Below are 26623 nucleotides of genomic sequence, written 5' to 3'. Positions count from 1 at the left end.
CACATTCACACAATATATTCATATTCATATATATGTGTATATAAAACATCAACAAAAAAAAAAGAATAGAGGAAGTTGATTACCGTCTGGCTTCCACGTGGCAGGCGCCGACGGTAAACAATGTTTATTTCGGCCGTGCGTCGAGAGGATGTGCTGGCTGGGGGTGCGAGCAAGGACATCAGTCGGGCCACTCGGACGAGACGCAACCCAACGACCAGGAGATGCTTCGTAAAACCCATGGACTGTATGTGAGCTCAAGCCTGACAGACGAGCTCTCCCATGGAGAAGCTTTTTTTGGGGCGGAGGGGGCGGAGGGGGCGGCGTGGGCGTTTGCTCTTCCTCCTGACCCTCAATCCTGTTCCCTTCTGGTGGGAAAACGCGCCCACTCCACCCACATGGCGGAAGGGAAGAGCAGAGAGACTCAGGAGATGGTGGGGTTTTTGACTGCAACTAGGGTGTTTTTTGTTGTTGTTGCTGTTGTTATTTTATTTGATTTTTTTCATGAAGGAGCCTGATGGGTCCTACGGTGGGTGGGGTGGTGGTTTAAGGTGTGAGGGGTGGGGAGAGAAATGGGACGTGCTGGAGGAAGCCGGGTCGCTGATGCTTATGAGTAGGAGGACGAGTTCTGGCCCTCCTTGGAGCGTGCCTCTGCCTCCAGGTCTTGGTCATCCTTAGTCTTGATGTCCTGATAGTCGTGCGTGGAGACGACATTCTTCAGGTAGGCCCAGTTGGCTGACAAAATCATCAGGTAGTGAAGCTGAGGAAAGACAAGGAAACTCTTGGCATGGACCCTTTGCAGTGTTTGCAGGCGGTGGACGATTCCACATTTAAAAGCTGAATTTGGCGACCTACCTGTACGTTGTTAGTAATTAGACTTTCCAAATCAGGATTTTTTTGTGCCAAGCACCAAGTTTGATAAAACGATCATCGATCTGATGTGGTTTTAGCTCTACACATTTGAATTCCGCTCAGAATTAGGATTAATTAATGGGGTTCTCAAACCTTTTGGGTCCGGTTACCACTTACAGCAGGGATGTCCAACAAAGTTTTGCAATTTTGTAATTATGGCTTCCCTCAGAAGGCCGTTATGACGGTGAAACAAAAGAAATGTTGAATCGTCTCATCGTATTTTAAATATGGACACATGACTAATTGATGGATTACTAGTTTTGAAATCACAAGTCTCCAAAATTGGACCACCCACCCGCCGAAAAAAAACCCAAATCATAATCCGAACCCCAAATGAGGAGCGTAACTACCACGTGAAGACTGATCACTCTATTACTATTACACAACTATTTACAAGTATTTCAAAGTAAAAGAAAAATAAGCGGCTGTCGACTTCGATTCCAGCTGTGAAACAAACAACACGAGTAGATTCATTTTCAATTTGTTTTGTGTATGAGTAGGCAATCATGAAGTCAATCATGCTGCACATTGCCAATGCGCTTCGGAGCTGCAAATATTTTACACGGGTGGTCTTGCTTCACCTGTGCAACTCAACATAGGAACCATCAAGTCAAGTCAAGTCAAGTCAACAGTATTTATAGAGCACTTTCAAACAGCCATCGCTGCATACAAAGTGCTGTACATGGAGCAATTTAACATATACAATAAACAGTAAGACGAATCAGTAATAAGTAATAAGTAATAAGGCGGTAGAAAGCACCAAGCAGTAAAATCAAGAGCAAATCTAAGTCATGCTGAGTCAAACGCCAAAGAATACAAGTGAGTTTTGAGGAGGGCTTTAAAGATGGGCAGCGAGGAGGCTTGCCGAATGTTCAGTGGGAGGTCATTCCAGAGAGATGGACCAGCAACAGAAAAGGCTCCATCCCCTCTGAGCCTCAGTTTAGTTCTTGGTACGTCTAGCAAAGACTGGTCCACAGACCTGAGGCGCCGGGCAGGGGTGTAGGGACAAGAGTGTCCCCATATCTCGGGCTACACTTTTCAAAATATTTAAACTGGTCAACAGCCATTTCTAATCAGAGATGGCTTGATGTGTCCCTAATTTTATTCTGGACCCACATTTTAAAAAATCTCGACCCTTTTTCTAGCACATCAGGTTTTTGAGATATTTTCTTTTTTTTCTTTTTGTTTTCAAGTTTAACTTATAAAAAGCGAGCAGATTACAGATTTTACCATGCGATGTAATTTATAGCTGTGATGTTTCAGAGAAACAAAAATCACCTGTTGCTGAACCTAACTCTGATGTGCGACAAGGGCAGATTCGGAATTTGTGCAAAAAAAAAAAAACTTCCCGTAAAGCATTCCTGCATCTCTGATTATTGAAAAAAAAGTAGAAATTTATTGATAAGAGGTTTACAAGGACCCCCAAGTTATGGTTCACGGACCCCGGTTTGAGAACAACTGAAATTGAGGCTGCAGAGATTTGCATCGCAGTCACAGATTGCCTGTGAAACTGGGTCAACACTGGCCAATTATATCCCAAAGAAGGTCTGTGTATGTTACATACAAAGTCTCACTTTGAATGACGGGGAAACAAACGGGCCCTCATCCGATCTTAAAACAGAAACAGTGACCCTCTGCACACACATGCCCAGGGGTGGGCAGCTGGGGAGAATTTAATTCTGCGGCTTTACGCGCTGAGCGAGAGAGAGGCAGGGTTGCTATGGAAACAGATAATTGCACCATGCACATTAAGAGACCGAGAGGGGCTCACCAGTGCTATGACAGTCGCTCCAGCACCGGCAAACGCAACAATGTAGAGGTGGTAGGACAGGTAGAACTGCAATCCAAAACAGATTTCAGGTTAGTGGAAGAAAAAAAATAATCCAAACCAGAAGAAATGTCCTGCTTAACAACATCTCACCTCACTGGTGTTACAAATATCTCCCAGAGTAGCACCACAAGCTTTTCCTGGTGTTGCATTCCAGGGAATGATACCTGTGGAATCAAAACCTTGAATCAGGCAAAAATGGTTTCCTTTTCTTCGCTAATCCCCAAAATTATAACACCGATTAAAATCAAGTGCATGGCAATCCAGTTATGCAGCCAATGAAGAGCGCGGCTGCCTGTGACTCCAATGTGATCTGTGTCCCACTTGGGAGGCGAGCCAGCTGTGCCTTACATGTGGGTCACATACAGTACACTGGGCCGTCAAACACACAGCGGGATGAAGACAGAGTGGATTTGCAACCAAATCCAATAAGGATTTCTATAATCTCAATGTATTTTGCATAGCTATTAGAATTGAAAGGCAACTGGGTGTCACAGACAATAATGTTGTAGAGTAAAAATGAAATAAAATTTAATAAAGGACAAAGCTGGATTGAATATACCCTAATAACGATTTTCTTCCTTCTAGATTCATTTCTGGCTTCACAGTTGTGATTAAATTACCAGAGGTGATGTTATATTCACTAAATGGCGTTGGTGCCACCTACCATACTGCCTGACATCCACACAGATGGAGTCGGGCGAGGTGATATTGGAGTCCGGGGACCTCATGGCGGCACAGGTGTTCCACATGTTGAAAAAGAGGAACACCGGAATGGCTGTGAAGCCAAAGATGGCAAGGAAGGCTAGGGCGAGGATGTAGGTCAGGAACATGAACTGAAAAGAGTAAAAAGAAATGAGGCTCCATGACTACTCTCGTTATCAGAGTTGAGGAGGTGCGTTAGGGGAGGGGGCAGGGGGATAAAAAAAAAACTAAAAACTTACCCCTTAAAGGCCAGTGGCAGGTGCTCCATTTGCTATCTAGGCCTTCAGGTGGGGAACTATCTGACTTCATCCTACCTCTTAATATCACCACTATCATGCCCCAATTATAGAAACCATCAAAACGATGCAAAATCGCACACAACCGTGCCATATACATCAGCTGGAACAATTCAGGATCAATATTCAATATTTATCAAATAAATCATATTCACCAAAGATTCTTAATAAATGTATTCATGTGTGTAGATTGCTATAAGACGCGTTTTGCCAGTCCAACTTGGATTGCTCTCAGCCAGTCAGAGGGCAGAAAATGCTACTGTTATTGTGGTCCAGCTAGCCGGCTGTGTGAGGGACACCGCGAGACGATTTAGAGGGTTCCATTAACCTGCCACACATTTTTGGTAACGTGGGAGGAAACCAGAATACCCGGAGAAAACCCACTCTCTGGAATAATACATGACTACAATTTGGGTTGTAAATGTAGGTTGGTGTTTCTGACAGAATTGACAGTGAAGGCTTTGCTGGCCATGTTGGCTCACCACTGTTTAAAGGCTAACAGTTCGAGCACAACTTGGACATCTGCAGCAATCAGTGTAATCAGGCTAGAAAGGACAAACTGTGCCAGTTTTATCCCCAAGGGCTCAAGTGTGCACAAGTGTAGAACTATCCACACTTGGGAGTGAGTGTGTGACTGTGAATGTGAGCGAGACATACAAAGGCGGTGATACAGCGTCCGCACACGGTGGTCTTGAAGTCACTCTGCAGCTCCTTCTTGATGGCGCTAGTGGTGTAGAAGCCCTCACCCAGCAGGATGATGGCGTAGACAAAGAAGAAGGAGGCAATGCCATAGATGATGTACTGAAAGATCTGAATTCTGGCCACATGGAAACACGAGAAAGGGTTCAAGTGGAGCAACAGTTAAACTTTCCGAAGTGCTGATGAAGGTCCAGAACTTACACCATGGTGAGGTTGGCGTGGTCGCTGGTGATCCTAGAGAAGTGGTTCTCCAGCATGGTCAGGGTGCCGGTGAGCGCTACGTGGCCGCAGCCACAGAACAGGGCCACGCCGGAGAAGCAGAGGATGGTGGCCACCAGGGAAGCGTAGGGCACCCCGCCCAGACACTTGATGCAGCACTCGAAGCATCCTTCAGGAGGCAGCAGTGCAGGGTTATAACGGGTACTATTTCAAAAGCTTGATAAGCTTGAATGGGTGGAAATCGTCATGATTGTTTAAGTTTTGCTAAGATTTATATCAGGGGTGTCCAAAGTCGGTCCTCAAGGGCCGCTGTCCTGCCTGTTTTGCAGCTCACCCAGGAGCAACACACCTGATTCAAATCATCAGGATCGTTCTAATGCTGCTTCAGAGCTGGCTGATGAGCTGATCATCAGAATCAGATGTGCTGCAGTCGGGAGAGCTGGAAAACAGGCAGGACAGTGGCCCTCCAGGCCCGGAGCTGGACATGTCTGATTTATGTGGAAGTGTGGAGCTGCTAATGTGGAATAAAGATATTTTGACAGGCAAATAAGTTTGACCGTACTCGCGAGTATGTTCGAATCTACTCCCAAATAAACGCATTTGTAGGCTAAATGCAGAAGTGAATAATACCCCGTGGGATTATGGGAAACAACGCCGATCATAAATCATGTAAATCATGCACTGCAGACAATAAAACCATAAAATTACTCGTGAAAAATGTTTACTTGCTTAGTGTTCAAACACATGGGTATAATGTAGGCCAAAAAACTGTAAATGGGAAACTGAGACATTTTGAGAATTGTTCTATATGAGAACACTATCAGGACAATTCCTGTAAAGCTGAGTCCGTTTTCATCATTTTGTTTAACAGTTGTTTGTCACAGAAGAAGAACTATATTCAAGGATCAATGAAATCTAAATATGCAGAACTTTTTCTTCGATGGTTTTGCATCAATTCCAAGATTATACTCAAGTAAACATATGTGTGGCAAGCTTGGTAGTAGAAAAGGGCGATTAATCGCAATCAAAAACGGAAAACTGTGATTAATTGCTTGACAGCCCTAATAACAACACAATGTTAAAAACATCACATTCAGCGATGAATGCCTTACTTTGCTACTCTTCCTTCACTTATACAAAACATAACATTAAAAAAAAGCTACCGGTAATTTGAATGAAGAAAAAAATCAGAAGGAAAAAGGGGGGTCTTGTCATTGTGCATAATTGTTTTTAAATAAAGGACTGTGTAGTGACTTCTATATATATAATTCACCACCAACTGCAAACGTGTGAATGCAATGTTACATATGCGTGTCAGAGAGTTCACGATTTGGTAATATAATAATAATTGCAGTCCCTTTAAGGACCGCCATGTTTATCTGCTGGTTTCTATGGAAACCGACTTTCGGCGGGTCTCGGTTGGCGCGGGGAGTTTTGCTGCTGTTGGTGCTAATAAAGAAAATGACACACTCTGTCTGAGTGCGAACGTGAGAAATTGTCGCTTTCTTCGCGTTGCTACAATTTCCACAACAGAGTATTTAAGTTCTGTGGCAGTACGAGCCTTATAAATGCAAAAAGATATCTACGTCAGGTAGATGCTCACGTGCGACTACAGTATTCAAGTATTGCGGGTTGCTGCGGTATTGCACAGTATAAACGTTCCAATACCGTTAGCTTAATGCTAAGAAATCACGGGAAACACCATAGACAGGTTAACCAACACCAGCTACATAACATGCTTTTAGCAGCAGACGATTGAACACACATGTCTATGTGTTTTGCTGCAACACATAGACAAACAATTATCCTCTTAAAAAATGATTTATAATAGTGCAGTTTACAGAATCACTTTCAATCCTTGTTAAAACTGAATTGTTTGATTCTGCATGGCTGTTTTATGCTGTCCTGTGATGGCCAAGTTGCGCACATCAGGAATCACAATAAATTAACCATGAGGTACTGTTTTCATCCTTTATTTATTTCATTCAGTTATTTATTATGTGTTTATAAAACAAAATATGATATAGCGCTATATTGCTGGAGGCTCGAACAGATGAATCTTTTTTTTTTTTCAGATGTTTAATGTTAACAGCCCCCCAGTGCACAACCATGCCACCTCTTCGCTCTTGTCTTGAAAGAAACATCTCCAAAAATACCCCCCCCCCCCCCACCATTTCTTATGACCAGATGGCATGAATAAGTCATGTCCTGGTGCTAAATAAATGATTGTAAAGCAGAGATCTTTTCTAGGGCAGCCACAAAGCAGCACTTGAGTGTTCTCCCTCTGAAATGCTGGGATGGACCTGTACGCTCCAGAATCATCACGCGGTTTTCCTCCGCGTATGAACATCAACAGTCAAGAGAATCAAGAGCAACAGTGGAAGGTGGGGGGAGTCTTATATAACGAATTGTTAAAAATAGATTCTTTAGCAAAGCAGGAAGTTTGTCAGGCAGGAAAAATAGGATAAAAGACAGTGTCTTTTGTGCTGTGTTTCCATGGCGACCTGCTCTATTTGGCATCCTCAATGCATCATTAGTTTTTTGCATGTTCGAGAGTTTGATGAATTGAGGTATCCAAGGAAAACACTAATGAGCAGGGGTCAACCGATTACGGTAATCGACTGATTTTAGCTCTTTTGTAAAAGCCAGTGATCGCCACACCTTTTTTTGATTGGACTCTTCATAACTTAAGACCAAGATAAAAATTCTCATATTGCAGTTTTGCAAAGTTAAGTTTTGCCTGTAATTAAAATCTGTAGTGGTGGTGACCAAAAAACAAGTTATTTTATTCATTATTTACATTTCAAATTCATTGGATGACTAATTAGTTGCTGGAATTTTATTCTGCCAAATATCGGAATTGCCATCGGTCTCCCCAAAAATCATTCACACCTTATCGGCGCATATTACGGGTGGATGCCTTTGAAAATACGTACCTGCACTATTGCAGAAATGAGATGTTCTCTGCTCCGGAAGTGCAAAACCTCAAAGTGAAACACTCGCTTGATGATCCATGACAGATCATCCTCATCCAGTGAGGGCACGAGATTCACACTCAACACGAGCCCGAGCTAAAAAGCCCCTGTCGGCTTTTATCACAGACCCCTATCAATTGACTCAGACAGCTAATGACAGCTCTTCCACAGAATGAACAATCCACACACACAGACTGAGTTCATCTCACTTGGAGATTGGTTTGCGGCACACACCAAATAAACAGACATCCTGCAAAACCACAGCAAAGGCATGATTTTATTTTGAACCCAAAACCATCCTTGGAGAGGTTTCCATCGACCCGCCATTTTACACTCCCGTGGAACTGTGGTCATTATTGATGGCTTTAAAAGAGCAAATTGATTTTTGCCTTCACAGAGGGGAGGGAAATTCGTTGTAGTTTATCTGGCAAAACAATTCCGATTTGGATGTGCACACGATTTGCCATATGTATTATTCATGGGGAAAATAATGAAAAATGTCAAGAAGAAATTTACCCCAACCTTGCATGTTGGAATTTCGACTTTAAGCGGCTAGCCAATGCATCGTAAATGCTTGAGGTTTCAGTGTTTCTGTTTGTTCCCTTTTTCAAAAGAGAGAACATTGATTTTTTTTATTTCTAGTTGAAGCGACAAAATACTCCTCCCACATGGTATGAACACATTTAAATGTATTAAAACGTAACTTTCAAACACATTCTTCAACCACAATATGGGATGACTGTATGTTGCAGATAAGTGATTCCCAATCACCGCCGTGGAACATTTGAGAGATATTTAATCTACGTTCACTGAAGTGGTCCTGAAATATTATCACAAATAATGTAGTTTTGCCCATCCATCTGTGGCAGCGACATAATGTGACAGGCAGAACAACTTCAGCTCTTTCAAAAGAGGCAAGGCTAGCAAAGTAATTAACCTTTGCAGCCACCCTGTGACATCTTAGTGTTGTGCCATGAAAAAAAATGAATATAAAGCATGCCTTGGCCCAATGAAGATTGACAAAAAGTGCAAGGAAAATGTCTTTACTGAATGAGCCTCTGTGTTCCTACCCTTTAAGGCTCGAAATGAGTGGTTTCACATCGCAGTTTGCGAGGCCAAATTTGCATTTTGCACCACATCAAACACATTGAATAGCAAAATTGAGAATCAACCGGTGAAGAAGAACCAATGAGACGTTGCCAAAAAGCTTTGCTGGGCTGACGTCACCGACTGCAGTTAGTCGCAGGTCGAAGGAATCTCTGTGTTATGTACGCCACAGTAGCTAGCTGGCGCAGAAGCTTCGGCTCGCTCCTAGTGCATCTAAACGTGTTGCAGAATCACTCCTGATTCAGTAATCGTCACCTCCATGGTGACAAATAAACTACATTTCTGACAAGTATCATTGTCATGAGGACATGATAAAAAAAAAAAGATGGAGAAGCTGTGTTAAATACCAAACTAACCTAATATTGACACGGCTAGCGGGTTTAACACCAGAAACCCGTGATTGGCTGGCACCCGCTTCACTGTATGATTTTAGCTGCTCAGGAGAAAAAAAAAGCAAAACGTGTAATTCGCTGCAAGATTAAGTCATAGAGTTAAGATGCTCCCCTTCAAAGTATGCTCCTCATGATGAAGATTCTACGTTGCATAACGGGTGAAGAGGTTTGTTGCATAATAGATCCAAATCCCATTAATGATAATGAAGAAGTGGGCTGATGGGATGGTGGAGGGAAAAATGCTGGATTGGCCAAACTGAAACCCCTCAGCCAGAAACAGGCTGGCTCCTGGGGGAGGTTATTAGGGGTCAACGCATTGGTCACCGCAGGGGTTGCACACTGACACACCATCCTTCATTTAAGGTCCAATCTTATCTGGGAGTCTTACACCACAGTCAGAATATAAAGAGCACTTTGGGATAATCCTTCTTCGAGGTAGCCTAATCACCACTTAATTCAAGACCACTTGGAGTCTATAATACAAACCACATGAAAGCAAGTCTAAACTTTTTCGTTCTGCTGAGATGCGTTGTCTCTAAAGGCTTTACAGCAACAACTCCCAGGCTTCTTTTGAACACACTCACGCTATCCTGGTCTGCCCGTGCAAGTGGTTTTAAAAGCCCGCTAATAGGAAACAGACAGGCCAGAGTGGTCGAGCCTAATGGAAATCAATGGACTATTCATTAGAAGTGAATTGAGGTGACACTCTGAGGTCAAACCATTGGTCCTGTGTTACACCTCGCTGCATCCTGCCACCTCTCTGTTCGCCCTGCCCTGCCCCCTCCGCGTGAAATATGACCAGTAGCCCACGCTGCACTAAGAGTGCCTCGCTGGCTGAGACAATATGTGACTATGTCGGTGTCAGTGTGCTGCGTCGTATTTTACCTCAGTGCTCTTGGTAGCATCAAGGAGAGGGCCGGCTCAGGGTTAGCCTTGAGAAGTTATTCTAAATAAGAACCCAGATTGCTGTGATGATGAGCGGGATGCAGACAAAGGATAACGAAAGAATCCAGAGGAAAGGATGCGAGTAAGCTATTCTTGTGGAAGAAATAAAAGTGAAAACATGGAAATTTTATAACACAGCGTGACCAAAATTATTAGGGTGTGTCACTATTGCACAATATTGCTAAAACCTGTTTGAAAATCACACACACACGCACACACACAGACACACACTGGAATGGCAACAAAATCATGGCAGAATTCGAAGTCAACAGATTGAAAGATGATCGTAAACGGCTTCGGGACGCGGCACGTCCTGAACCGGAGAAGGCACTTTTCACTTGCTGACTGCATGTTTTCAGAGATGAAGTAGGAATGCTAGAGTTGTTTCTTTCATGCCTTATAAAAATCATCTTTTCTTCTTACTGTATACACGTATTTGTAATAGATGTGTTTATACTGTTTTACATGTTCATGTTTTTACATCTATAAATGGTCATACTGTATTATACATTGTAGTTGGCAGCCATTTTATTGGACATGGTTACAACAAACTACCGTTGTCACATACAGACTCGTTATGTCCATCGAGGTACCGTGTAACGAGGTTGGACTGTGTACAGTATTGCACTGAGGTTGGTAACCGCTGTTGTTGCGCTCTCTCTCTCTCCGTCATTCTCTTTCTTGCTCTTTCTGTATCTGTCACTTACTCACTCACTCAATCACAGTCAGTCAGCTCGTTGAAACATTCAAGGAGCTTTTTATATGGCTTGATGCAGGGATGCAGCACGCGAGGCATCGGCACTCGTGTCTTTTGTCTTTTCGTCCTGTGTTCAGAAATCATGCCGTCGGGTAGGCTAGAGCAGAGTGTACGATATAAGCTTTAGTCTTCCACCAAAATTCAAAATGGCCCCTCTGGCCACAAGTTGTGCTGCGCCAACCAAGCGAATGGCTCAGCAATTACGCAACAAACTTGCCGCTCTCTCTGCGATGTTGAAGAAGTCAGTGGCCGCCTTGTGATGCGATTAGGGAAATTGACTTTCGTTCTTTGAGGATTGCCGAATATTGACTGAGATAGATGAATTTCCGTGGACATCACTAATTGATGACAAATACTAATCGCCATCGGTCACCACTGAGGAGGAGATTCAGAATCTGTGGGTGATCTGTGGGAGGAGGGCCAGAGCAGGCTGACGTCACTTGAGAACAAGGCCTGCTGTGCCAACCTGTCATGCTGCTATTCATATCACACTGCAGACTGGCACCAAACTGTGCCCAATATTACTGCTGTCCATTATGTGCAAATTTGAAGGCAGACTCAAATATGGCCGCAAAGCTCGTGTCCTGAGCAAGCATGTCCTTCTAAATACGACCACGCGGCAGATGAGTAGGGTGAATGTGAACACAATGTTGTGCCACGCACTGCATGAGTGTAAAAATAGAGCTTTTTCCCTTTTCAACCACTCCTGGTCATTGGCACGTAAACAAATGAAAGCACAACACTCACACACAGACGCACACATATCCAGATGGAGGCTGACAGCATGCTTTGGGCAAATGACTTCAAATGAGGAACGCACGAGCCCCTCCTTCGCTGTGTGATGGCTTTCACGTGCTTCCATGACCTCACATGTTGCTCCAGGCTCAGAGGAGGATACAGTAGGTGAAGGTTGCTCGTGTGTGTGGGACGAGCACTGAAAGGAGGACGTGCTTTATGGTGCAGTCTACAATTATAAAGACACTGTGACTGATTTGGACGCTTGCCATTTTTAATGTAGGCCATACAGCTTCGATTGGAATTCATTGTCAAGAAGAAATATTTTGCATTTCATTCTATGGTTTGGCTGTGATTGGCTGGCAACCAATTCAGGGTGTCCCCCGCCTGCTGCCCGAAGACAGCTGGGATAGGCTCCAGCACCCCCCGCGACCCTAGTGAGGATCAAGGGGCTCGGAAGATGAATGAATGAATCTATGGTTTGGATTTTGACATTGTAGTATGGTCACTTTTATTAGGCTTAAATATTTTATTATTAAAATATTTAAGCAACCCAAAGTTAGCAACATTCCTGCTCGACGGGTACATCTACCACCTCCTTTTGACTTTGAATTGATTTTATGTTTTTAAAAAAATGAAATTCTGACCACTAACATGTGTTATAGAGTGTTATAGAAACATTGAGAATGACTCATGCTATCAGCTTAGCAACAGTGGCTAGCATTGTCTTGTTTCCAGGGCTCGTTCAATCTTCGTATTGCTAGTACTGCTAGTTTACGGCCAGACAACCTCTAAGTAAGATAAGATAAGAAAAGATGAGATAAGATAAGATACCCTTTATTTGTCCCACAATGGGGAAATTTGCAGGGGGGCTGGGGGGGGGGGGTAGAAAAGAAAAAAAAAGAAAAAAGTAGTCATTGATATTAATGTTGGCATGCAGTCTGGCTGACATTATAATGACAACGCACTTTGATCATACACTTGGGGGATTGGTGAAGTGAGTCTACATCCAAATCTTGCTTGCAAACTTTCCCAATTAATATCATTTGTTGCCTTATTGACCCGCTAACATCAGGACCAGCTCACTTCTTCTGTTCTTAAATGATCTCCCCTCATCTTATCCATGAGTTGGTTCTCAGCTAACATAAATCCTTCATCAAAATCAATGACCTTTAGACAAGAATTGTGTGATTCAAACCACAGGTCACCAAACCACCACTGTGGATGACCCCTCCAGGCCCCTGCAAAGGAGCCAGACTCTGGAATTTGCCTCCCGAAACTTTGAGCTTGAAGAGTAATCCTAAGATGTTTGGCAGGGACAAAAAATGGTTAAAGGGGAAGTCAAGCCAAAAAATGTCTTTACAATATGTTCTATGCATTCTATACTGATGCTCAGCTTGCACCGTCACATGACGGAAATCAGAAAACAGGTGTTGAAAACTGGCATTCGTGCCGCAACACTTAAAATCAAGGCATGTGGTTTGTCCAGTGTTTTGTGATCAGTCTAACAAATGAATAAAAAAAATAACAGCTATATGTTTTGAAAAGGGGCGGCCCGGTAGTCCAGTGGTTAGTACGTCGGCTTCACAGTGCAGAGGTACCGGGTTCGATTCTAGCTCCGGGCTCCCTGTGTGGAGTTTGCATGTTCTCCCCGGGCCTGCGCGGATTTTCTCCGGGTGCTCTGGTTTCCTCCCACATTCCAAAAACATGCGGGGCAGGCTGATTGAACACTCTAAATTGTCCCTAGGTGTGAGTGTGAGCGCGGATGGTTGTTCGTCTCTGTGTGCCCTGTGATTGGCTGGCAACCGATTCAGGGTGTCCCCCGCCTACTGCCCGAAGACAGCTGGGATAGGCTCCAGCACCCCCGCGACCCTAATGAGGATCAAGCGGTTCGGAAGATGTATTTTGTCTCTTTTGTTAACTCTGGCTCTTATGCATTCCAAGATATTCCCCTAGCTTTGCTGATTTGAACATATGAACAAAAATGGATGAATTGGCTTTTCTTTACACTTTACCTGTAAGTGTTTCTTCAGAGTAGATGGGGAATTTTTGTGGTTTCCAGGCTAACGAAAGACACAACACAAATGCCAAAAATCAATCGTGGAGCTGACAAACATTTTTGCCACAAATCATTCGTGGATGAAGAGGAGGCAGAAGGGTTGAAGAGGATTCCATCATTATCAGCAACACAAACCAAATGTCAGCCCCAGCATCTGACAGATGGCCATCAAACCATAGCTGACCTTTTCAATCAAGGACCTTTTTCCCCGTTCTGGCAGTCAGAAAGTTAATCTCATATTTTTCTTGATGGTCACAGTGGTTGCATGAATTCTCAGATTGCTGATCCTTTTCTTTACACAATCTTTGTTGAAAAAAAACCCGAGACTTTCTTCACCTCCCTTTGCAGCATTTTGCACCCCTCCAGACAATGACATCATCTCCACCACATCTGAGCATCGAAAGTGAGGGCAGCGAGGAGGCGCTGCTTTACGTAACACACTAGGAAGGTGCAGCTTGACAGAGGCTTCAAGGAGGTTTTTGCTTTATCTCATCAAACGCAAAGCTTTCAAACTGAACGTCAGAGAGAGGAAGCGGACCATCCTCAGAGGATCTTCAAACAGCATGCTTATAGGAAGCAACCAAACAAAATGATTGGGTGAGCTGAAACCTATGCTTGGATCTCGGAGGAAAAACGGGAACACTTTTAGGGCCGCAAGTATGTTGCACTGACACAAAATGTTTCAGTGCAACCAAAAAGTAGATGTTTAGACTGCTTAAAAATGTTCCTAGATCCAGATGATTTTGTTTCATGCAACCACTTGATGAAATTAAATTGTGTATATTCAACAAAAACTTTTTTCAGTGTTGGGCGGCCCCTGTGAAGCCTGCCCTGATAGGTTAGATATCTGTCAGTACCCCTCCATCCACCCCCATCTACATTGAGGAAAAAGGTTGTTGAAGTCTAGATAATTTTTTTAACTAGATGTATAGTCAAAAAAATAATAATAATATTTACCTGGATCCAGATGATTACGCAACTTGACAAAACAAAATTGAGTGAATTCAACACACCATTTTTTCCAGCGTCGTAGCCAACGTAATGTTCTCCATGTTTTTCATTTGTGATATGTGTCATCGGGAAAACAACAATATTGCTCGCTTGTTAAAAGTTTTTCATTTCGAAAAATAGCTCTGTAGTGTACAATGTAAAACCAATATTCCAAAAAAATAATACAAGATCATGTGAAAAAATAAACAGGTTTTATGAAGTGTAATCAATAGGTAACCTGTGTTGAATGTCTGCTTTTAAGGGGCTTGGCGTAGTAGGTGACATGAGGAGTTCTGACTGCGCTGCTTCCAATGTGAACATCTTCTCCATGCTCCTTGCGAGTGTGTTCAGTTTATATTGTTTGACTGTAGAGTTATTCTATTCATTACACCTGTATATCGATGATCTTCTGTCAAATATCGAAATCGTATCGGCCTCGTAAAATCCACATTGGTCAGGCCCGTGTCACGTCGCGTGTCCGCCAGCAGGTGGCGGGTTTTCTCCTCCGCCATCGGCACACCTGCCCGTAATTTCGGGCTGATTACCCCCCTTTATTTAGAGACTCCGGCAGTCATCTCACTGCCGGAGAACTCCACGCCGAGCCATTACTCTCTCGTACTCTATTTTCGCTATTGCTATTTGCCTCGTTGCATACTTGCCTTACGGCCTATACTTTGTGCCCACTTATTTCGACTTTCGCTATTTCGCATTTCCTACTATTACCACCTGCGCGATTATCTCCTCGCGTTTGTTTTAGCCGCGAGCGTTTTCTGTTAATTTCCTGATCCTTATTTGATCAGCGTTTTCCGTTACCGTTTTTCCCTGTCGGGCTCTTTCTGTTGTTTTTTCGTTCTGTCATTAAAGACACCTTATTTGTGACAATACTCTCTCTTGTCTGCTTTACCTGGGATCCAACTTATTTAATTCATTGTTCTGCTCGGAGCGACTTTTTCCCCTCGAGCAGAACGTGACAGCCCGAGAGTTAACAATCTGCGCCTCCATGGTTTGATCCTGAGCCGTATACCTTAATACCATGCCATGCAACTTTTGAGCCAAAGCGGCTGGCACCCGGCAACACAAGCTTCTTATTCGAGCACTCTCGTCGTTTGGCCCCTCACTGTAAATCTTCAGCATCTTATCGGATGCGATAAGCTCATGGTCACATTCCAGATGTCAAAAGGCGCGCACACAAATGATTACACAAATACGCCGCCCTGCAATCTATTTCGGTGAACCAGTGTCGGTAGATTCACTTGTGCAGCATCACACCTGGAGCTACTTGAGGATCACTCGCCTTAACTGCCGATTAAAGGATTCGCAGGGTTAACTACTGATTGTGAACATGGCCACCCTGGTTCTCCACTATCCTCGGAGAGGGAAGCAGGGTCTTCAGCTGATGTTCTCGCCCAGCTGATGTTGCCCGATGGGTTCCCAGTAGAGCCGCATGTGTAGCGGCGCGCCTCTGGAGGGAGTGATGTAATCGCTTCTTAAACCATCAGAGTAGAGGGGCGTCTCCAATTTACATCAGCATCACTGGGAAGAGACACTGTGACTGGCCAAGAGTCCATGCTTGTGTCTCAGGCATGCAAATAGCAAAAATTGTGGTTATTGCCTGGCAGTCAAATTTGAAAGGCCACTTTTTAACGCAACAGAACAAAAAAGATCATACAAACAGTGCAGAAATTAACCACTTACCCTCACTTATGAGACATGCAAAATTATGTGTTTATTTATTCATCATTGCGATTTTCTGGCAACTGGTTCAGGGTGTCCCCTGCCTACTGCCCGAAAACAGCTGGGATAGGCTCCACCACCCTCGCGACCCTTGTGAGGATGAAGTGGATCGGAAAATGGATGAATGGATGGATTTATCGATCAATCTATGAATCTATCGTAGGGACATGTAGTGACGGGCAGACTTATTTACACTACATGGCCAAGGTTCAACTTAACAGACGTGAATTTGAGGTCTAGCTTCAGAAAAAAAATGAATGAAAAGAAACTAATGCCCTGACGTGTGGGCAGGAAGAGCCGCAGGGGCCGATGAACTCAGCCATTTATTCGACAGGAGAAAGAGTCAAACACACAAATACAAAATGAGAACACTTCCAAGGAGCTGGTGTCGGCTTCAACGAACACCCAGATGCTCACACGTAGACGAACCAACCAAGGCTAGGCCACGCCCCTGAAAGGCACACCCGCAACACACAAATACCACCATATTGAAAGTAATTTAATTACACTTTGTACAGTCAGATTACCTCTCCAAGTTCTCTTTAAGATTTCGTTGTGTTTGTGCATAATCTGCACATGAAAGTGTGATGGAAAATAAAAAAGCACTCTGCACTGTGACACACGTTCGCCAGTCACACAAACAGGGAAAAGCAGCAACAATTTGACGTCATTTAGATTCAATTCAATTCACCCCCCCACCCCCTCCTGACACACACACACACACACACACACACACACACACACACACACGCACACACACACACGCACACACGCACACATACGCACACACGCACACACACACACACACACGCACACGCACCCAAACGCAGTGTGATTCAGCTTTACGCCCTTTTTAGGAAGCTTTTTACGTGGAGCCTGAATAGTGATGCTCCTGTGTGTGATGTCCTCGGACCGTGCCTCTGCGTCAAGTGCGCGAACCTTTCTGCAGCTTCCTTGCTGGCAGATCCATGCTGACAGACGAAGAAGCAAAAACCCTAAAACGATGCTTTCCTCACAACACTGAGTTCCCGATCGACGCACATGATGATGAGCGGGTCTCAGGTAAAAACGTGAGCCGTGCACGCGCACGGGTCGAGCGCTCTAAATACTACCGTGTAAGTCAGAAGGATGTCTTCCATTTAAGGCGCGCAGTAACACCAAATCTGCACGACGGGCTAGGTGGTGCTTTGTTTCCCTTGGGAAGGTAGAATAATAGCACGGCTATTGTTTGAAGCGGTAAGCCAAGCCGGTGAAACAGAATTAAGGTTGGCGCAAACCGCTCCAAAAATACAAAATAAAAATGAACGAGGCGCAAACGGCAACAGGAAATGAAGCCTACCTTTGCTTTCCTGCCCTTCATCTTGAGTCTCCTCCGCGTTGGAGTCCATGGCCGGCTTTGTTCCATCCATTATTATGGAGCTTTAGGGTCTCCTATAGTGGCACTGGGGGGCTTAGAGTAAAAGGATGGTTGGTGGTTCGTGGAATGGGGACTTGATGCTCGCGCGTCTCTCGCTCGCTCTCTCTCTCTCTCTCTCTCTCTCTCTCTCTCTCTCTCTCTCTCTCTCTCTCTCTGTCCCGAGCCCCCCGCCCTACCTCTATCCCCTCCCCCCCAGCGCTTCTGAACGCTTGCGCACAACCTCTCGCTCTTTCGCTATACTTTGCACGTGCAAATGCCAGGTTAGGTGGATAGCTCGTGCCAAATTGTAGTCTCTTCAAGATTTCTTCACCTTTCATTCAATGCAGTTATTGCGGGGGGGGGGGGGGGGGGGTATCTGCACAACGTGATGGCCAAATGTGCAAGAGCTGTAAATATTTGCAGCCATCTACACAAGTGCACACTCACTCACACGAACACACGCAGAGCATAGCTGCCCCCTCTCCATCTGGTGAGATGAGACAGAAAATCAGGGAGGGAAGTGAGACAAGTAAATCTTGTGCTTTCAGCGGAGTTTAAATTGGGGCGTAGAAGAGCTTTGGTTAAACTGTGATGAACTGATGTCACGATTGAACAATCAGATCATCCTGTGGTAAACCCTTAACTCAAGAGGACCAACTTTGTTTACCTCAAAGAATGCTGATATGGAGGGTGGTCCGTAATTCCATAATTTGCCCCATTTTCCAATAATAATAAAGGTATTCTGAAACAATGGGACACCATCTGTCCTGAATCCTCTTAAGGCTTTAGTTCAGTCCCTCACGTGGCCCCGTTTCAGGCAAACCAGTCCAGAGGACCCCCCCCCCCCCCCACCACCACCACCACCATCTCAACCCCCAGTAATTATCATGTACCTAAAAACACCGACAAGTATCAGACACCACAATGGCTCACATGACAACATGACATTTAGTGTGTGCATGTAGCCATGGGGCTGAAACCAACACCCACTGTGCGCCACATGTGGCCAAGTCAAAGAGGGTCATTGCTCACAATGAGTGTTTGACGTGTGAGCGACCCTGAAACCGGATCTGCATGCATAAACAAAGAACTGTTTATCTACTCGCACTGAGTGTCTTGTAAGCAAGCGCTCAAATGTTTATGCGCTTTTATTAGGGGGGGGGGGCTCATTGCAATCTCAGAATATGTTTTATCAGCAGGCCTGAACGGATTCTATTTCCTCAATGTAAATTATAATTATATCTGCTTGTAATCTCCTATGATTACCACATTATGCAATACAGTAAATATAGAACAAGGTGAGATAACTCAGATGCACGCAATGGCAGTTCCTGAGTTTGAGGGATGAATTTCGTCTCGCATTATTTTCCAACAATCCTCAGACGGGCCGCTCAGATGAAGATCAGATACGTTTCTTCCTGTCTTTGGTTTCTGTCAACCAGTTTACAGAAACACAAAATGCTCAAATTAAGGGTGGTATCGGCACAAAAAGGAGTCACGCAATTTTGCTTAATGAGGACTGCAGTATATTATGAAAGAGTGATGATATTGAAGTGCTGGCGGGGGGGGGGGTTCACACGCTGACGCACAGTCATAGCTGCAAAGCGGTCTTCAATTGGACAGCAATTGCACAGCAGTCTACGTCATTCCCAAGGAGCGACCTTAAAGTTTATCATTCAAAGTCTATTTAGATTTTCACTTTTCATTCATAAAAAATGCAACTCAAGGAGCTGTGCAGTTAAAACATTTCAAATTTATAACAGAAAAAGAGGACCCCGCGCCCCTCCGCTCAACATCCACAAATACTGTATATATACCTACAAGCATGCCTAGGCTCACACACACACACACACACGCACGCACACACACACACACACACACACACACACACACACTCACACAAAACTTGCACACAAACCCTCATCATCCCGAAATTAAGGAAGACATGACAAGGCACAGAGAAACCATATACGAGGAAAAAAAAGCACCCAAAGCGAGCTGAGCCACGCTGAGGGACAAGAACCATACCTCCCAGCGTGGAGGCCCCCGATGAGGAAATACTGGCTCTTGAAAATAAAAAATGATCAATAAATGTAAAAGGCTGAAATGAAAATAATTATAGAAATACGTTATTCAAAAGCCAAGCTAAAAAGATATACCTTAAACCTCCTCTTAAAAACGTCAGAAGTCTCTGCAGACCTGACTTTCTCTGGCAGGCTATGCCATAGCCGGGGACCAAAATGGCTGAATGCAGCCTCACCATGTGTTTTGGTCCTCACCCTGGGAATAATTAAAAGGCCAGTGCCAGAGGACCGCAGGATACACAACGGTTGATGGGATAAAAGCAGGTCAGATAAATAAGATCCTCCGAGACCGTGAAGACATTTAAAAACGAATAAAAGTACTTTACATTCAATCCTAATGCACACGGTGAGCCAATGCAGTGATTTTATTTGTTATCAACACAATTGGCGTGTGCCAATGTCATGCACTGACCCCACTGGGTCTATTTATGCTTCAATCACCCTGATTTTCACACAAGTCAGGCCTGGAGTCTCGATTGGCCGGGATTCGGTTGTGTTCCGTCCCACAACAGTGCACAAAGGCCCGCTAAAACCCTATTCTACCTGTGCTAAATGTACCAGATGAAAGAAACCCCCACCAATGTGCGCAGTTAAACTGCACTTTGTGCTCGACTTGTGCAGAGCATGAAAATAGGGCCCATAATGTTCAATGCTCGAGATCACAGGTGTCAAACCCAAGGTGCCCGGGCCAGATCTGACCCTCCACATCATTTTTTTTTTGTGTCCCGTGAAAGCAAATCAAACATGTCAGCTTTGATTGCTAAGATCTGTACCAACATTTCAACTTCTCAAATGCAATAAATAAGAGAGATGTTGTAAGCATTTTCTTGTTGCGAAACTCCTCATTACAATAATTTCAACAATACTGTAATTAAATCAACCATTATTTTTTACTTCTTTATATGGTTTCACAGCCATAATGGCTCTCCAAGGGATACGGTAACTATAATGTGGCCCAGGACTACAATGAGTTTGACAACCCTGCTGTAGATGGACTAACAGAAATGAGCGTAAATATTACAGCAACTTTAAGCTTTCAAATAACTGCGATTTCAATAGACAAGGAGCAGTAACACATAAAGAGAGCATACAATACTCACAGGCATACGTCTCTGCTCTGTGGGAACGACTACTACTGGAATTCTCTGCCTTCTCCCACCATTGCTATATCCAGCATGTTAAGTCACAACATAGTACTACAATTAAAGCACACAACTCTTAAAAAAAACAACAACAACAACAACATAAACCTTAAAAAAACGGTTGCTTAAAAACCTGCAATATCGTGGGGAACATTGTACATTATGTATGAGGATTGAAAAATGCTATTTGAATATTTGACATGGATTCCGAAAGCGTTCACGTAAGGACTGCACTTGCATCTTTGTGAACAAACTTTGGGACACCCCTGCAACTCTCCATTTCAAGTGAATGTCGGCTGTCAGCCCACATTTAGCGTGGCACAGAAATGAGAACCTTTCAAAGCAACGAGCAGCTCTGTCTTTGGGTTCACGTGAAGGATGCAGACGGAAACCAGGACACCTGTTTCCAGAATCCATACCCCCTCAAATTGTCGCTCGCAGCCGATTCCGCAACAGTCTGTGGTCTCATCTCATCGGGCCATCTGAGCTCCGGAATATGTTCTCTGCTGTTGCCATGGAGACAGTCCACACTGCCAATGATCTGCAGTGGTTGGACTCTCCAAGCGATGCTGTGTCAGTTGTGAGGGGCGTGATTCCGCCAGGAGACGGAAAGCAAATTAAAAAACGGGAGAGATGAAGAGAGGCCGCGTTAAAGAAATATCAGTAACGCTCTTTCTTCTGTTTTGGCGTCCCAGAGGGGCACGGAGACACTGACAAGGGAACCGGTGCATTGTCAAGCTTTGCACAATGAACTGTGAATGTGGGACGAGAACGTGATAGCGAGCCGTCCGCTGTGAACAGCTTGCCGCATGTTGACATCAAGCGTCCAAATGACCTTTTGAATTGTCTTCCCGACACAACAATTAAGGCCATTTTGCATCTCTTCTGACTGGGAAGCTTCACACACTCATCCCAAAGGTTGCGCACTGCGATCTTCTTTCTGCATTGTGCACCCTTCAAGATGTTTGTGTTTGTTTTGTATGTGAAAATTTGCAATATGGGAATTCAGTTGTTGACGCAAATATGACACACATGCATAATTACTGCGTCTATGTGTGCCCTGCATTTGGCTGGCAACCGGTTCTGTCACGTTCGTGGTGGTGGACCCCAAAAAAGCAGGCGAGAGGGTGGACCAGTGTGCACCTGACGAATTGTATTTTAAACAAAGAGAAAAACTAAATCCAGAACTCAGACATGAAGACAGCAAAAATCCAAAGTAACAAACCAAAAACATGACTGAAGCAAAAAAAAAAAAAAAAACTGTGACGCAGCATGAGCGAGAACATGATCGAGAACAAGAGCGAAACATGAACGAGACATGAACAAAACATAAGCTAGAAACAAACATGAAACCGAAACGCGTCAGGAGCAAACAAACAATGACCCGACACTGAGTGGTCATGCAGGGAGTCCCTTTATAGCAGGGGTGCCCAAACTTTTTGGATCGAAGATCTACTTTTCGATCAACTAACCTCCTGGGATCTACCCTTACCGGCGCGCGCACGCGCACACACGCACACATACACACACACACACACACACACACACGCCATGATGAGAAACAGCCTGAAACTGAGGCATGCGACGCACTTTTGCAGCCTGTTAACTATGGTAGCTCACACGTACCATTTTAAAGTGCTTCCCTGGGCCCTCTTAAATTCCTATTCTTTGCTCGTGCCCTCTGTGAATTGTACACGAAAAGCTCTGATCACAAGCTGCAATTGCAAACTGCTGAGCGCTAACAACTTCCGGTGACGTAATCACGCGCCACCGTAAATTTAAGATTTACCTGCTTTATTTTATTTTTTAAATATTTTTTTAGTGAAAATGAGACTGATAAGATGATTAGTGTGCAGAGTATATTAACACAAAAATTATATCACTAACATGTACAAAGACACACAAATGGTTGTTTGTTTTTTTTCTTCTCGACACTCCTCGGATCTACTTGGGACCTGTCTTAGATCTACCGGTAGATCAGGATCTACCTAATGGGCACCCCTGCTTTATAGCAATAATCACACAATGACCAACAGGTGTGCAGCTGCAGGAGGAGCTTTACAGCGCCACCTATTGGTCACAAACAAAAAAACATGACAAGTTCAGGGTGTACCCTGCCTACTGCCCGAAGACAGCTGGGATAGGCTCCAGCATGCCCGCGACCCTTGTGAGGATAAGCGGATTAGAAAATGGATGGATGGACTTCTGTGTGTGCGTGTGTACGCTTGGGTGTGTGTGTGTATGCGCGTGGGTGTGTGTGTGCGTGTGTGTGTGTGTGTGTGTGTGTGTGTGTGTGTGTGTGTGTGTTCAGTGGTATATGTGTGTACATCGCGATCAGGGCTTTTAATCTGCCGTGTTGGTGATGACCCAGTTTCGCCCCCTCCCACTCACACACTCAGTTTTTAGTCGCCAAGGAGACGTTTCACTCTCATCCCTGACTAGGATAATCCATCCCCAACATACACAATCTAAAGATGCCATTGTTTATTTGGAAAGGTGCTGTTGTAAAGGACCAGTTGAAGACTGGCGTGTAAATTGAAGCAAACTCGTCCATGATGATACGATCATGCACTGTCATCATTTGTGCACTTGCCTGCATTACTGCAAATTCAAAATAGCGATTGCAATGTCTCTCTTCTTTTATTGACGATACCTGACTTCCGTCGGCGTGGTGACCTTAAACTACTCACACTTACCGACGTTCATATACACACAGTCACACACATCCCCTTCGCTGGACCAATCTCTCCATCTCGCAATTTATCTGACGAGCCATTAATCCCACTGGCCCAGATTTGGTCTGCAGTCTGCTCCACATGTTGTTATGCTGTCATCCCACGCACAATCCATCCATGACACACACACCTACACACACACACACACACAAGCGCGCGCACATGCTTGCACCGTTGCTTATGTCATATGAGGCAGGGTTTGTGCACATGTGACCTACTGTACCTCCCACACAAACGTGCTCATGTGTTTCAATTTATTAACTATTTCACTGCCAATGAGATTTATGTCCTTTGAGAATCCAGACACCGTTGTGAGATGGAACGTAACCAACTTCAGGCCAATCGATGCGTCTCCCTTCATTTGCGTTAAAATCAGAGTGGTCAAAGCAGAAATAGAGCCAGCGGGGTCCGTGCATGACATTGGCACGCACAAAGTGCGTTGATACAGATAACCTGCAAACTCACCCATTGAGAATGATGTAGGCGACTGTGCACCTCCTTCAACATAATCACTCTTCTCTAATATACCGGTACTGTAGCTCTTATTAAGCAAAATAGTGCATGACTCCTTTTTGTGCCAATACCACCGTAGATTTGAGAATTTTGTGTTAAACTGGGCAACAGTGTGTCATCCACATTCATATCTGTTTGCCTGCCTGCGTGGGCTCTCCGATCCACAACTCCTTGCACATGATCTGACGCCCGCCTCAGAGTTTAGAGCTTTGCTAAGTCGCCATGGCAACAGGTACTCTCGACGACCACTAATTCCAACACGGCAGAGTAGCCGTCGGGCTGAGCCTACATTTGCTCGCATGCAAGACAAATAATAATAATAATAATAATAAAAGATGAGCGACCTATGCAACTGGCAAGTATTGAGGTTACATAGCACAACTCTTTCCAAATTTACCACAAAATGCACTTGCAGCTTCGATTGGCTCAGAATTTAGACCCAGTAACGTAAATTCAAAGAGCCTATTCTTAACACGTCATACACGTTTGAAGACAATTTCTAAAAACTGAGTGAGAACTATGTAGTAGTGAACAATTGTGTGAAAAAACCTTGCGATGACCTGGTGCAATACAGTATATTCCAGCCACAGACGGCTTTAAGCGGATATATTTTTATGGATCGAACATGTATTGGTTTTGTAAACAATCAAATTTGGCAGGGTGGTTTTGTGTCAAATTTACAACACATATTTATTTTTACTTTACACAGACTTTAAAAGGCAACATTTTGATTCCAGTTTCCGCTTATTATTCCTGCTCAGTGCCTGTCGGGTTCAGCATACGTTTTACAGCTTCAGTGCGGCACCGCCATTCCTCAAGAGAGGATGCAGTATAGGTACGTGCTGCCAAGAGCACAAAGGGTGAATTCACAAAGGTTGGTCAAAAGGGATGAGAATGGATAGAATGAGGGTAATGCAAGAAAGGGTTAGGATGGTAACAGGGATAGTGTCAAAATAGAATTTAGCTGAACAAACAGGTCAAATGATGAACTGCAAAAAAAAAAATTGAAGGTCCTCCTGGAGGAGAAGGCCCATTGCAAAAAAAAAAATCCTGTTGGCTACTTCTTGGCTAACTTCCAGGCCACCCTTCACTTTTGAAGGCCGCAAAAAGTCTGGTTGCATTATTAAAACCAGATGTTATCAAAGTCAGACAAAGACAGAGTTTGTGCTTTTCTAGGGTGAAGCGAAATAAGTCCTCACGCAACAATAAAAATTATGCTGTGTGCTTTAAACTCACACAGCTCGTCTAATCCAAAGCCAAGCAAGCAGATTCACTGGAAATCCAATCAACATCAAGTCTCACACAAGGAGCTGTGGCTTCGGTGCGTGCAAACACGGCATCTTCTTGTTGTATGGCGAGTGCATGGGCCAAAGTGTCAAAATATTCACAGAATCAATGTCACACTGAAAGAGTTGGAAGGCAGCGATTGTATGGAATTGAAATAATAATTCTTCTCTTCAGAGCTCGTGGCTCTCATAATTTTGATTGCTTTAAAGTCCTGGCTAGTGGTATGTGACAAATTGTGCAATCTAGTTCACAAAGAGAGCGTAATTGTGCGCATGCGTGCTCAGTGATGAACAAAATTTGACCATCATATTTTCCAAACCGTGATTATAAAGAAAGTAAACATACAGGTTTATTGAAACGGTGAGTGAAAGCGAGCAGAATGAGTGGGGTTTCTTTTCCTTTAATCCTTTAAACTGATTAACAGAGATGCACAATAGTCAAGCAAGGCGCATTACGTGCAACGTGCACAAATGTGCAAAGCTTCCAACAGCCAACGCAAAGTGACAAAGTGTAATGCAGCGCGCGCGCACACACACACACACACACACACACACAAAGTGAGAGTATAGTCTGAAAATGATCTGATTTCTAGTGCGTTTACTTTTTTTAAGACTCACATTTTTTTCACTTTCCCATTTTCCTTCTGTGCACATCCAAAGGGTCTGAAAAATGTGGCATGAAAATAAACATAAAATTGAAGACCGCCGGTTGTATGATGTGGGTGTGGGTGGAGGTAACGTAATCTATTGGACGACAAATTTTGGAAAGTGGGACAGCTAGCCGGTTTGCCCAATCGGGAATATAGGCAAATGGTAAGAGCCATAGCCTCCAGGGGGCGCCAAATATTTTGGGGAAAAAAATCACCTACAGTTGTGTTAAAAGTAGAGGAGTATTACTATTCTTGAGAACAGATTCAAATTTAAAGCGAAAAAAAATAATCTTATTAATGATGTCGCGCGAGTAGTTGTAACGATGCTTTCATAATCAGCGTGTTTCCATCTGGCTCACCTTTTTCTGCCTTTTTTTAATTGTCAGTAAAATTGCTATTTTTTATTTTGTTACAGTTCAGATAGTCTAAAAGGGTTATTGGCTGTGCATCAGTGTTAAATAAACATA

General features: G+C 44.0%; 1 protein-coding gene across 2 annotated transcripts; it reads right to left on the bottom strand.

Annotated features, from left to right (window-relative positions):
- Positions 1 to 305: 305 nt before the first annotated feature.
- On the bottom strand, positions 306 to 17909 carry LOC127595453 (neuronal membrane glycoprotein M6-b-like). 2 transcript variants are annotated; one of them, XM_052056972.1, is made up of 8 exons: positions 17690 to 17909; positions 13583 to 13630; positions 4639 to 4825; positions 4396 to 4555; positions 3405 to 3573; positions 2831 to 2904; positions 2681 to 2746; positions 306 to 757 (listed from the first exon to the last, which is right to left on the bottom strand). In XM_052056972.1, exons 1-8 carry the CDS (start codon positions 17757 to 17759, stop codon positions 605 to 607), a joined length of 927 nt encoding a protein of 308 aa, XP_051912932.1. In that variant the 5' UTR covers positions 17760 to 17909; the 3' UTR covers positions 306 to 604. The 2 variants fall into 2 exon arrangements, with proteins under 2 accessions (XP_051912932.1, XP_051912933.1); XM_052056973.1 differs by lacking the exon at positions 13583 to 13630 and having other exon boundaries at positions 17690 to 17902.
- Positions 17910 to 26623: the final 8714 nt, after the last annotated feature.

Source organism: Hippocampus zosterae, chromosome 2 (genome assembly GCF_025434085.1).
Source record: "Hippocampus zosterae strain Florida chromosome 2, ASM2543408v3, whole genome shotgun sequence".
Taxonomy (NCBI): Eukaryota; Metazoa; Chordata; class Actinopteri; order Syngnathiformes; family Syngnathidae; genus Hippocampus; species Hippocampus zosterae.
The sequence above is the reverse complement of the archived record's forward strand: the minus strand, read 5'-3'. Positions and strand labels throughout refer to the sequence as shown.

What these genes read in the sequence shown, in the direction of transcription:
- LOC127595453 (XM_052056972.1), bottom strand. Translation starts at nt 17,759, where the DNA reads ATGGATGGAACAAAGCCGGCCATGGACTCCAACGCGGAGGAGACTCAA. An exon ending in CACGCCAACCTCACCATGGT is followed by an intron (nt 4,556 to 4,638) that starts GTAAGTTCTGGA and finishes CCATGTGGCCAG; the next exon opens with AATTCAGATCTTTCAGTACA. An exon ending in TGTGGATGTCAGGCAGTATG is followed by an intron (nt 2,905 to 3,404) that starts GTAGGTGGCACC and finishes TTGATTCCACAG; the next exon opens with GTATCATTCCCTGGAATGCA.